The 14,036-nt window shown below is 45.3% G+C and overlaps 1 protein-coding gene across 1 annotated transcript; it reads right to left on the reverse strand.

The window, feature by feature from the left end:
- Positions 1-4,701: 4,701 nt before the first annotated feature.
- On the reverse strand, positions 4,702-9,677 carry LOC123412267 (beta-glucosidase 28-like). Its single transcript, XM_045105214.1, has 11 exons — positions 9,601-9,677; positions 9,210-9,506; positions 9,048-9,108; positions 7,035-7,093; positions 6,868-6,943; positions 6,715-6,792; positions 6,538-6,625; positions 5,813-6,440; positions 5,607-5,709; positions 5,291-5,399; positions 4,702-5,184 (listed from the first exon to the last, which is right to left on the reverse strand). Exons 2-11 carry the CDS (start codon positions 9,354-9,356, stop codon positions 5,016-5,018), a joined length of 1,518 nt encoding a protein of 505 aa, XP_044961149.1. The 5' UTR covers positions 9,357-9,506; positions 9,601-9,677; the 3' UTR covers positions 4,702-5,015.
- Between the last annotated feature and the right edge of the window lie 4,359 nt (positions 9,678-14,036).

Here is a 14,036-nt window from a genome sequence, read left to right on the forward strand (position 1 = left end):
AATTCATGCAATGGATATAAACCCCATCTTTTTACCCTTAATGGCAACAACACGATGCGTGCCTCGCTACCCCTTCTATCACTGAGTAAGGACACCGCACGGTATGAACCCAAAACCAAGCACTTCTCCCATTGCAAGAATTATAGATCAAGTTGGCCAAACAAAACCCACAACTCGAAGAGAATTACAAGGATATGAAATCATGCATATAAGAGATCAGAGAAGACTTAAATAAGATTCATAGATAATCTGATCATAAATCCACAATTCATCAGATCTCGATAAACACACCGCAAAAGAAGATTACATCGGATAGATCTCCATGAAGATCATGGAGAAATTTGTATTGAAGATCCAAGAGAGAGAAGAAGCCATCTAGCTACTAGCTATGGACCCGAAGGTCTATGGTCAACTACTCACGCATCATCAGAGAGGCAATGGTGTTGATGAAGAAGCCCTCCATGTCCGAATCCCCCCTCCGACAGGGCACCAGAACGTGCCCCAGATGGGATCTTGCGGAGACAGAAGCTTGCGGCGGCAGAAAAGTATTTTCGTGGCTCTCTTCCGTGGTTTCATATTTTTAGGGAATTTATAGGTGGAAGAGGTAGGTCAAAGGAGCCACGGGGGGGCACAAGCCTGCTAGCCCCCCCCCCCCCCCCCGAGGCCGCGGCTAGGGGGCTTGTGGCCTCCCCCGGGACCCTTTGGCTTGGTTCTCAAGGTCCCTGCGTATCTTCTGTTCCGGAAAAAATCATTCCGAAGAAAAAAATCGTTTGGACTCCGTTCAAAAATCTTCTCTAAAAAGGGTCAAAAAGCACGAAAAAAACAGGAACTGACACTTGGCACTGAGTTAATAGGTTAGTCCCAAAAAAGATATAAAATGCATACAAAACATCCAAAGTTGACAAGATAATAGCATGGAACCATCAAAAATTATAGATACGTTGGAGACGTATCAGTACTCATCGTTGCATTGCTCGACCCTTTTCCTCTTGATATTATTGCCGCGACGAGATGACGGAGCCCAGGAGATGGCTGATCCCGTCGACGACTACTACCCCGACGGAGCCTAGTACTACGTGGCGGCCGCTGACGACCAGGAATAGTTAGGAGGCTCCGAGGTAGGAGGCCTTGCCTCTTTGATCCATGTTATGTTTGTGCTAGCCTTCTTAAGGCCAAACTTGTTTACTTATGTCTGTACTCACCTATTGTTTTCTTCCACTAACTTGTGTGTATTCAAGCCCTCGAGGTCCTTGGCTTGTAATATGCATCTTGTATGACTTTAAATCATGTCTAGAGTTGTGTTGTGATATCTTCCCGTGAGTCCCTAATCTTGGTAGTACGTATTTGCATGTATGATTAGCGTACGATTAAGTTGGGGGCTTCACACGGAGTTCCTTCCCCTAGTGGCCATTTTTTTGTCAAAACTTGTTTATAGTCAATAAGAGCATCTACAGCTGGGCCTCTCAAACCGGCGTCTAATGCCACGGCGGTTCGTTCAGTCACAAAAATCTAACAGAGACGCACGCCTCAAACGGGTCTCAAACGTGTGGGCTGACAGGCACCCATCATATCCAACCCGAATATCACGCGGATATGGGGGCACCCACCACGTTGTACTGATGAAGGTGTACCACACGGAATGCCCGGAAACCCAACGGTCTTACGGACGCTCCCTCTATCATCGCAGTGTGAATGTCGTTTGGCACCTCTCCGGCTCGCCGCCCGAGGCCAATTCTATCATTTTAAGGTTGTCGGCATCCTCCAGCACTAGCCCATCCACCTTCTCCCTCTTTGCACCGCCATCCGAGCCCGTTCGCCTCCTCTCCCACGCTCTTATATGCTCTCCGGCATCGCCACGGACTGGCGAAAGATCGCCACATATGCAAGGCTTACGCCAGAATGCCGGAGGCAGTCCGAGGAGGAGATCCAGGCCAGGTGCGCCTGTGGATCTTCGACTGAATTATGAGACCGCCTTAGTTTTGATTTTGCAATTAATGGAAATAGGTAATATGATAGTCATTTCGGTGGAGACCACATTACATTTTGATTGATACCGCCTTACATTATTGACAGTCATTTTTATTCTTCTTCCAAACGACCCTTGGGCCGAATTCATTGTTAACAATCACATGAGAATTGATCTACACTCTTCTAATGCTGCAAGACACTGAAGATGTCAGTCTTCAATAGGACTAGACTTTATTCTGGCATTCAGCAGTCAGTCCAAAGATATAGCCCCATTCCATTAATACTAATGCATACTTAGCATAGTTCTGATGTCAGTCTTGCGAGTACTTTGGACGAGTACTCACTGTTGCATTGGTCCCCCTTCTCCTCTTGATACTATTGCTGCGACCAGATGACGGATCCCAGGAGATGGTTGATCCCCCCGATGACTACTACCCCGATGGAGCCTACTACTACGTGGAGGCCGCTGGCGACTAGGAGTAGTTAGGAGGCTCCGAGGCACGAGGCCTTGCCTCTTCGATCCATGTTATGTTTGTGCTAGCCTTCTTAAGGCAAAACTTGTTTACTTATGTCCGTGCTCAGATATTGTTGCTTCTGCTTACTATGTGTATTCGAGCCCTCGAGGCCCCTGGCTTGTAATATGAAGCTTGTATGACTTTAAATCGTTTCTAGAGCTGTGTTGTGATATCTTCCTGTGAGTCCCTAATCTTGGTCATACGCATTTGCGTGTATGACTAGCATATGATTAAGTTGGGGGCATCAATAAGAGCATCTATAGCCGGGCGTCTCCAACCGGCCTCAAATTCCCGGGTGGTTCATTCGGTCACTGACCGGTCACGAGAATCTGACCAAGACGGGCGCCTCAAACGGGTCTCAAACACCCGGGCTGACCGTCACCCCTCATATACAGCCCAAATATGAGGAGGATATGGGGCGCCCACCATGTTGGACTGACGGAGGTGCACCACGCGGAATCTCCCAGAAACCCGATGGTCTTACGGACGCTCCCTCCGTCACCACAGTGTGAACGCCATTTGGCGCCACCCCGACTCACCGCCCAAGGCCAATTCCGTCATTTTAAGCCGGTTAGCATTCTCCGGCACTAGCCCATCCACCTTGTTCCTCTTTGCGCCGCCATCCGAGCCCGTTCGCCTCCTCTCCCACGCTCTTCTACGCTCTCCGGTATCGCCACAGTCTGGCAAAAGAACGCCACCTACGTGAGGCTTATGCCGGAACGCCGGAGGCAGGTCGAGGAGGAGATCCAGGTCAGGTGCTCCTATTGATCTCCGACTGAATTATGAGACCGCCTTAATTTTGATTGGGCAATTAATGGAAATAGGTAATACGATAGTCATTTCGGTTGAGACCACATTACATTGTGATTGAGACCGCCTTACATTATTGGCAATCATTTTTGTTCTTCTTCAAACGACCCTCGGGCCGAATTCATTGTTAACAATCACACGAGAACTGATCTACAGTCTTGTAATGCTGCAAGACACTGAAGATGCCAGTCTCCAATAGGACTAACCTTCTCTCTATTCTAGCATTCTACAATCAGTCCAAAGATATAGCCACATTCCTTTGATACTGATGCATACTTAGCATAGTTCTGATGTGAGTCTTGCGAGTACTTTGGATGCGTACTCACCGTTGCATTGCTCCCCCTTTTCCTCTTTATACTATTATCGTTACCAGATGACGGAGCCGAGGAGATGGTTGATCCCGCCGACGACTACTACCCCGATGGAGCCTACTACTACGTGGAAGCCCCTGACGACCATGAGTAGTTAGGAGGCTCCGAGGGAGGAGGTCTTGCCTCTTTGATCCATGTTATGTTTGTGCTAGCCTTCTTAAGGCAAAACTTGTTACTTATGTCTGTACTCAGATATTGTTTGCTTCCGCTGACTCGTGTGTATTCGAGCTTATGTATTCGAGCCCTCACGGCACTCGCTTGTAATATGAAACTTGTATGACTTTAAATCATGTCTAGAGTTGTGCTGTGATATCTTTCCGTGAGTCCGTAATCTTAGTTGTACGCATTTGCGTGTATGATTAGCGTACGATTAAGTTAGAGGCGTCACAGGGAGTTCCTTCCCCTAGTGGTTGAATTTTTGTCAAAACTTGTTTACACTCAATAAGAGCATCTACACCCGGGCGTCTCAAACCGGCCTCAAATGCCCGGACGGTTCGTTTGGTCAGTGACCGGTCACAAAAATCTGACCCAGACGGACACCTCAAACGGGTCTCAAACGCCCGGGCTAACCGGCACCCCTCATATCCAGCCCAAACATGAGGCAGATATGGGGGCGGCCACCACGTTGGACTGACGGAGGTGTACCATGCGGAATCGCCCGGAAAACCGACGGTCTTACGGACGCCCCCTCCTCTCCCACACTCTTCTACGCTCTCCCGCATCGCGATGGTCTGGCAGAAGATCACCACCTACATGATGCTTACGCCGGAATGGCGTAGGCAGGTCAAGTAGGATATCCACGCAGGGACGGATCTAAGGGGGGACGAGGGGGGCTAGACCCCCCTCAATGATTTGATTCTTCTTCAATGCTACTAGTTATTTCAGCCAAAATTTTCTAAAACATGAAAGCTTTGCCCCCTCCATGAGCAAGGTTGCCCCTTCCATGCGTTCATCCTGGCTTCGTCGCTGTATCCACACGAGGTGCGCCTATCGATCTCCGACTGAATTATGAGGCCGCCTTAATTTTGATTGGGCAATTAATGAAAATAGGTAATATGATAGTCATTTCGGTTGAGACCACATTACATTTTGATTGAGACCGCCTTACATTATTGACAATCATTTTTCTTCTTCCAAACGACCCTGGGGCCGAATTGATTATTAACAATCACACGAGAAATGATACGACACTTGTCCTGACTACATAATTCTTCGGTGCAATCTTGTCACACATGCACGCATGCTGCAATCGACGTACTGTGGGTGGGTCGATCAATTATTCACTCATTGCTTCATTTCCCGATCGTCCAAACAATAACTAATGTAAGCCCCCGGCCATCTTCACCGTGGATCAGTGCCTCTTGAGGAAGTCCTGCATCCAGTAGCTGGACTTCTTGCGGTACCTAGCGAGCGTCGCGCGGTCGACGTAGATGAGGCCGAACCGGTCCTTGAATCCGTCACCGAACTCGAAGTCGTCCTGGAACGTCCATGTGATGTAACCCTTCACGTTCACCCCCTCCCTAGAGACGCACAGTAAAACGTTAGTAAATTTGATTATTTAGAGTAATGCTAGCTTGGTGTACCATCTTCCTAGACAAAAAAATTGATGCGTGCGCGCGCACGTACTGGATGGCCTTGTGCAGGAACTTGAGGTGGTTGACGTGGAAGGAGATGCGGGTGTCGTCCTTGAGCGCCTCTTTGATCGGGATTGTGCTGTTGTTCGCCTCGTCAGTGCCTGCATGCACCCAATTTCGTACACCAATTTCAGTTACTCTCCCTCTTGGATATATATATATATATATATAGGAGTACATATTACTTGTTGCTGTTCTAGTACAAGTTTGAGTGAGCGGATGAATCAACATGTTTATTTCAAGGATACGAAGAATCAACAGGGTTGATGTGCTGTAGATGGGGCGGAGAGTATGGTATTTTGGTTTACCGTTTTCGGTGATGTAGATGGGGCGGTTGCCGTAGATCCTCCGGATGTAAAGCAGCAGCTCACGCAGCCCCGGCGGGTAGTTGAGGAAGACCGGCGAGAACGCCTACATGTACAAAGAATAAGGATAGATCGACGAGATCTCTTGTGAAATGAGCTCGATGCAGCAGAGCAGAGCACACGCAAGATCGATAATAGTGTATGCATACCGGGGGGCCGATGGGGACGCCGTTGCGGTAGCCGGTCTGGTTGACCCAGTGGTCGGTGGCGTACGACGGCCGGCGCCGGTTGGGCGGGCGTGCGGCGGCCTGCGCGTAGTTGCTGGTGTAATAGTTGAGGCCGAGGAAGTCGTAGGACCCCTTGAGCATCTCCGACTGCTCCTTGGTAAACTCCGGCAGCCGGCGGCCGACGAGCCGGCGCATCGTGGCCGGGTACTCCCCGAACGCCACCGGGTGCATGAACCAGCCGAGCATGAAGTCGAGGCTGCGCTTCACGGCGTGGCGGTCGGCGTCGGAGGCGGCGTCGTAGGGGATGAACCAGTGGGATATCTGCACGATGCCGATCTGGCCCCGCTGCGCCGGCTGGTACCTGGTGCGGTACAGGTGCACGGCCTCGGCGTGGGCGATGAGGAGGTTGTGGCCGGCGATGTAGGGCTCCGTGGAGGAGTCCCCGGCGCCGCAGGCCTTGGAGACGTACGGCGAGCAGCGGCCCGGGGCCAAGGTGCCGGTGCCGTAGCCGAAGGCGCAGAACACCATGGGCTCGTTGAAGGTGGTCCAGAATTTCACCCGGTCGCCGAACAGCTTGAAGCACAGCTCCGCGTACTCCACGTAGTCCTTTCTGCACGTACGTACGAGTTGCTATACATGTCAAGTACCCCATTACTAACTCACAAACGACTTCCATTATGAACTCCTGCCAAAGGTAGCTTAATTACACGATGTTGTCGCTCAAGAAGCTTCCGTATTTGTCCTCGAGGGCCTGGGGGGTGTCGAAGTGGAACATTGTGACGAAAGGCATCAGCCCTGCAGCCACGTATCGAGGTTCGTCACACCAAGCTCCTTCTCTTTTTCAATTCAAAAAATGGATGAACAGAGAGGCACGTCTTGATTACCTCTAGCCAAAACCTCGTCGATGAGGCTGTTGTAGAAATCGACTCCTGCTTTGTTGATTCCTCCGGCGATGGTTCCATCTGCAGTGCAGCAACCTGTCAGTCAGAACAAAGCTTTTTTCTGCAGCGCACTTTCCATGCTCAAGCTTGACCTACTTGGAAGGATCCTGCTCCATGCAAGGGAGAACCGGAAGGCGTCCATGTTCATGTCGGTTACCAGCTTCAGATCCTCCTGCATTTGCAGAGTCCGCGGTGAGATCAGTCAAAGTACAGCATGTGGTTAACGACTGCCTCGAATTCGATCAGACAAGAAGAGGGCCCACCTTGTAGCGATGATAGAAGTCGTTTGCTGTATCCACGTTGCTGCCGTCAGCTATTTTGCCTGCGCTCATAATGTATTTTGCTCCCCGTCAGTACATTCCTTCATTTTTTCCGGGGGTGTGCTTGGGTAAGCCTTTCCCAAACGTATAAGGAAAACATATGCCCACCTCATATTATGTACTACAGGCTGTCGTATATATAATACGAAATAAATATATATTATATACATACAACAACCTGTAGTATACAATATAAGATGGACATATATTTTTCTTTCCACTTTTTATGGAGGAGAGAAGGTCTACCGAAGAAAAATGTTTTTCCCGATTCAGAACGAAAGCCGCTACGGTTTTTCTCATGGCTTCACGTCGATGTTTGAGCAGAGCATGCATGGTACGAGTCGTAGGACCCAGATTCTCCTCGGCTAAGAGGTCTACTAACACATACGTTTAAGCACCCTAAGAGAGATTTTAGTGCCGCGCTGCAAAAAACACACGCTATAATTGATTCAATGCATGGAGCAAAACGCGTCATACGTCCCTTATTTCGTACGCCCGTTCCCAACGGACAACGATGACTCGCACGCGATTTCTACCAACGTCGGATCCAGCCGCCGCCCGCACCTTCTCATTTACTCCGGCGACCCGACGACGCTTCCCCGGCCTATCCCCGCACGCCGTTGCTTTCCATCACACCATTCAACGTGCCAATATACATGATTGTCTTTAGAAGGATCTAATTGAGGAGTAATAGGCATGGAATGACCGACAAAACTAGTGATTTGTATGTTTGTTGTGGTATGTTTGATGTTATATTGTTGAACTATTTGTTGTATTAAAAGATAAATTATTTGTTTAAGTTGTAAATAAAATTAAACTATTTATTGTTGATTTTTTTATGTGTTTGGTCTTCTTGATTTTGTTCGAGTGTGAAATATTGTTTGTGTTGAACGTGCGCGTCATTTTTTTTACAGCGTCTAATGAAACGGCTTGCACGCGTAATATTTTCTAGCGGACTTTGAAATCAACGCTCTGCTACGCGTAAAAAGTTGCTATTTCAGGATTGTAAATATTATTTTAACGCGTCGCGCAATTGAAGATGCTCTTAGTTAGGGTATGTTTAATTCATTGGTTGGATGCATCAAAGGTGCATGAGTTTGAAAGTTTCCTATAAAATGTATTTTTAACTGTTTAACATGTTATTATAGAGCTCACCTCGACTATGACTATCTTATGAAAAAGGACCCTCCACCATCCTAAATTGAGCATGCCCAGATAGGATGCATGAAGCCAGGCATACTTGACCCAACCCTAACCCTAAAAAATTGTTCAGAATTTTGAAATTTGTTTGAATTCTCAAAAAATGTTCTAAATTTTGAAATATCTCTAATTTTCAATAAATTTTGAGAATTACAGAAAATTAAAAAAAATCAAAAGGTATTAATAATTTTAATATATTCAGAATTTAAAAAAATATCAAAAAATGTTCAGAATTTCATTTTTTAACTAAAAAAAATTCAGAATTTCAAACTAAAATTAGTGTAAATTGAAACAAAAACAGAATTACAAATTTTGTTTAAATTTCCAAAAAATATCACAATTTTAAAATGTCTTTAAAATTTTGTTCATGTTTTTCAAATTTTGTTCATCATTCAAAACATTTTTTTCGAACGAGAATTTTTTTGGTATGTCTAAACACATGCAGCCTAGCAAACAATTGTCTCAGCGCATACATTATTATTAAATAACAACAAATGCATGTCTAGAGTTAGCATGCCTTAAAGAAGAAGAAGAATATTATGATGGAAACTGCTACGAAACAAATCATTAATGAAAATGGGGGAAGCGATGTCTTGGTCCCTTTCTTTCTATAGAAATAATTCAACACTGCATGTGTTATGAGGCTGCATGTGTTTAGACATACCGAAAAAGCTGGACATAATGGTCTATTCATGTTATTAGTTCTATCATGTCGGCAGGAGTTATGAGGGCGAGTGATTAATGGAAGAGCTGGACCTGGTCTCCGAGTGAAGGTGTCCCAGATGTTCTTGCCCCGCAGATTCGCAGCTCCCTCATACTGCAACCAAGAAATGCAGAATGGCAGGTACAGTATAAGCAAATTCAGCAGGGCAGAGAAAACAAGTGCGGGTAAGCAAATGCACGAAGACATATTCATACCTGAATGGCGGAGGAGGCGGTGCCGAAGATGAACCCCTCGGGGAAGCTGTACCTGTTGAACCCGGCGCCATGGACGCCGCCGCTGGAAGCTAGCAGAGCTGCGAGCAGCAGGGCTAGAGCGGGGAGGAGAAGAGCCCCCCTCTCCATTCCAACCAACCAGGTCACTAGTTTCCCAGAGCTGGAGTGGACGGCTGCTGGCCCTTGTCGATCAACCCTGCTTTCTGGCGAGTATTTATACACGCGAGCTGTGCGATGGGAGCAGCGAGTGATGGTTCCACGTTCGGACGGTGACTTCTCCTGAATACATGTTGCAGACAGGGCATATGGAATGACAGCAGGAAAAAGTCAGATCATAAGAAATACATATTATAGTCGGGCATGTGATACACACTTCGAATTATTTCTGCGACTTGCCGATTATTGCTATAGTTGGATAAACCACGAAATAGGAGGGAGCACTATGGATACAGTTCGAGATGAAGATTGTATGGAGGTTCTACAATGGTGCGCGTGCATTATTGGCATATATATAATGCTGTAGTACCGCAAAATGAAATCCCTCGTTCTAGCTCAACGCGATTCCCGAAGATTGCCTGGAAAACTCGACGCAGACGTTGCAGGAGACATGTCTGATGGGGTCGCTGTGTAGCCAGAAAGGCGGTGAACTTATCCCGCCAGGCTGTTCATAAGTAGCCATCATCAGGAATTCTCAATGTTTAAATCGTCGACGGTAGGTTGATCCGATCGAATATGTTATTGATTTCTCATCAGGTCCCATACTCCCATCACAAGTAACGTGTACTTCCTTCGTCCCAAAATAAATGAATCAAAAATGACTTAATTTTGCACTAATTTTAGTATAAAGTTAAATAATTTTTAAGTCACTTATTTTAGAACGGAGGGAGTATGATATAATGATCCATTTTCGAAAAGTTAAAAACTGATTAAACATAAGAAAACGATTTATGATTGGACATGATTTATTATTGGATGGTCATACAGTCTACAACATCCTCATATAATAATCTTCAAATAGTCAAGTAATGATGGACCGACAACGATGGACGACCTAACTATCCTAGAAAGGGAGGAATCTTCTAATAAATGCTTGTGTGTTGGGAAATCTGAAACAAGAGAAATGTGAGGGTATTCCATAACAAGGAATCTTCGACCATAAAAATGGTGGCAATAATCAAGGACAAGACGAAGACATTGATTATAGCCGGGGCTAAACTTCTGAGCAATTTGATTTCGGGAGAGTGATCCCTTCCTGTGTGGTCCCATAAGCTTGAAACTATGTCTAATTTTTTTGTTAATTAATATGACGAGGCAAAGCTTTTGCCTCTGTTTCAAAAATAAGAAGAAGATTTGTGACTCGTAGAAGAAGTTGTCCGAGAACTTTAAGCAAACTATAGGATCGTCATCCGCAAAGTGCATTGGTACCATGCATTCGTTTAGGGCTTAATTTCCTGTAAATTCATGCATGTCGTACCTTTCAATAGAGACATCGCGGTTCATCCATCACACTTCGCATGCTTTTTAATTTCATCTTTAAATTAAAACTGCTATATCTTTTGAACCAAAAATCGTAATTCAAATCCGTTTGCATTTGTGTAGTTGCTACGAGAAATTTCAAACAAGACCAGTCTTGAATGCATTTCAACTACTTTACACACAAATCCAAGTTAGAAGAAAATCAGTGAACTTGTCACGCCAAGTTGTTCATGAGTAGCCATCAGGAATTCCCAATGTTTAAATCGTCGACGCTAGGTTGATCCGATTGAATATGTCATAAAATTATCATATCTGCATGATAGGTAATATATATGACATAATGATGCATTTACAAAAGTTAGAAGCCGATAAAACATAGGGAGACGATTTGTGGCAGTGTCGACTTAAAAACTTCAATCAATTGTATTGTTTGAATCAAAAATTCATTTTGTAGTCCGTTTGCACACACTCATGTTCCTTGTGATGAGGGTTTTGAAACAAGACCCCTCTTGAACACATTTGGACAAGTTTTAGAAACTTCACCAAGTTTCAACTGCTGAAACTTGATGAGAACGAATGATAAATTGAACAAGTTTCATAACTAAGACTCAAACACAAACCCTAAATTATTGAGTCAAATTCAGTCAATCTACGGTAGGGGTTGCTGAGCTAGTAGCCTTGATACGATGGTAACAGAGATGCACGTTCTACCCATGTTTGGTCTCTCTTTGACATACGTCCTAGTTTGATTGTATTGATTGAGGGGGTAGAGAGTACATGTTGATCTACCACGATATTGTATCTGTATGAGAGTTTTTTTCTACGGTCTAACACCTTGGCTTATATAGATGACGGGGTACCTAAGGTTTACATAGGTCGCTTACATCTATGGGTAATCATGTCGAAGACGACCTCTAAGTCTTGGAGTATGTGCCATGTCTTCGAGAGATATCCATCTTGGCGCTCCTCGGCCCTACAAACCTGGCCCACTAGTTGATCATCTTGGCGATCTTATGCCCGACCCATATGGTCAGGAGCCTACATGGCAAGCAGCCCCTAGTCCAGAACACCATCATTAGCCCCTAGACCGATCTTCAAGTCAAGGACGCTCCTTGGTCCTTCCGACTTGCTCTTGGTTTTTAGTCATCGGTCTTGCAAGATGGTTAAATGAGTCTCTCATCCGATTTTCCAAAATAATCAAGCTTTGACTCGTAAGTTTTATACCTCGTGTATTCGAGGATTCCTCTACAAAATTCAAAAACCCTTTATTTGGAGTCTTTATTATTTCCGAGGAGATCCTCAGAATCAAGGATCTCGATTCATGCGTGGGTGCCTTAAGGGTGAATTAATTTCCCACCAAGGATCATAGGATGGTATGGCCCCACCCAGATAGCTTTAAACGTGTCATCATATGAGGAGTGTTCGTGGCATACTGATGTCTACGCACGCTTCTATTCTTGTAGACTATGTTGGGCCTCCAAGCGCAGAGGCTTGTAGGACAACAACAATTTCCCTCAAGTGGATGACCTAAGGTTTATCAAACTCATGGAAGTAGAGGTTGAAGATGGTCTCTCTCAAGCAACCCGGTAATTAAGATACAAGAAGTCTCTTGTGTCCCCAACACACCTATTACAATTGTCAGTTGTATAGGTGCACTAGTTCGGCGAAGAGATGGTAAAATATGGGTGATAGGTGTGGCAAAGCAAGGTAATATAAATCTGAAATAAAAATGGCAGCAAGGTAGCAAGTGACAAAAGTGAGCACAAATGGTGTAACAATGGTGAGAAACAAGGCCTGGGCTTCATACTTTCACTAGTGCTAACTCCCAACAACATTAACATAGTCTAATCACATGATATTTCCACTAAAACATGCAATGGTGACGTACTCGGGGGGTCATTCCTTTGTGAGCAAGAGAGGACGAGAATTATGTAGGGCTACAAAAGCACACTTCAGAATTCGTAGTTCTCATCAATGGATTTCCCAATGTCACCGCGGCCATCCAAAGAGAGTACCACAATCACCACAATGTATCTCAAGGATAGTCAAAAGACAAGCACCAAGAGACTCTCAATCTTCAATCAATTCACAACAGAGGAAATCACTCATGAAAATATTCTTCTAATCCATGTCTAATAGACCTCTGTTACCATGGTCTCGGGGACTATACTAAATAAGATCACGTGAGTACATCAATCCAATACATATAAGAAGGGGAAACATCATGGGATCACCCTAGATTAACATAGCCTATGATCACAATCAAGATCACATCATGGGAGAGAAAATTAACCACATAGCTACTATAGAAGACCTCAGCCCCGAGGAGGAACTACTCCCGCTTCATGGAGGGAGGAAGCAACGTCGATGGAGATGAATCCCGGGGCACTTCCAAAACTTGTTGGCGATGGCGGTGGTGATCGTAATTGCTTATGGAGAAAAGGATTCTGGAATCAGGATTTCCCATCCGAGAGGTAAATATAGGCCAAAGGAGGGCACCAGAGGGTGTGGGACCCAGCCAGGTGACCTGTGAGCGTGACCAGGAGTCAGGTCGTGCCGGGAGGCCGCGTGGGTGAGGCATGGCTCCCCTGTGGCCCACCTTGGTGCTTCGTGAAGCTTCCGTCATGCTGATTTTTATATTTTTTCCTGGAATTTTTGGGGCTCACTAAACTGGGGTAAAAGTCCGTGCAAAAAAAGACATCAGCTGACAGAAACTGGCACTGGGTGCACTGAGTTAGTAGGTTAGTCCAAATATGTGTAAAAAGGTATAAAAGTGTAGCAAAACATATAACAATGTCACCCAAAAGATCATGGAACAAGCAGAAATTAGAGATACATTTGGGACGTATCACATACGCTTGTGACTCAGCGTCCAATCAAACACGTCATAACACGCCCCGAGACACGTTAAGCGACATTATTAGCTATCCACTCAGTCTCAATGCGCGCTCGCCACATGATGTCGAACACCCGGATTTACCATTGTAGGACTCAAGCGCCCCATCATTGCACCACAAGGAATCACCGTAAAAAGATGCGGTTGAAGGGTGATACGTCTCCGTCATATCTATAATTTTCAAATGTTTCATGTCAATATTCTACAACTTTCACATCCTTTTAGCAACAATTTATATGATTTTCTTGGACTAACAATTGATGAAGTGCCTGAGTTGTCTCCAATGTATTGATAATTTATGAAGTATTCATGCCATATTTACCTACGTTTACAATACTTTTATATGGTTTATATGCACTTTATATGATTTAACTTGAACTAACCCAGACTGACGTTGTTTTCATCAGAATCACCGTAGTGTTGTTTTTGTGCAGAAA

This window comes from Hordeum vulgare, chromosome 7H (assembly GCF_904849725.1).
Source record: "Hordeum vulgare subsp. vulgare chromosome 7H, MorexV3_pseudomolecules_assembly, whole genome shotgun sequence".
Lineage (NCBI taxonomy): Eukaryota > Viridiplantae > Streptophyta > Magnoliopsida > Poales > Poaceae > Hordeum > Hordeum vulgare.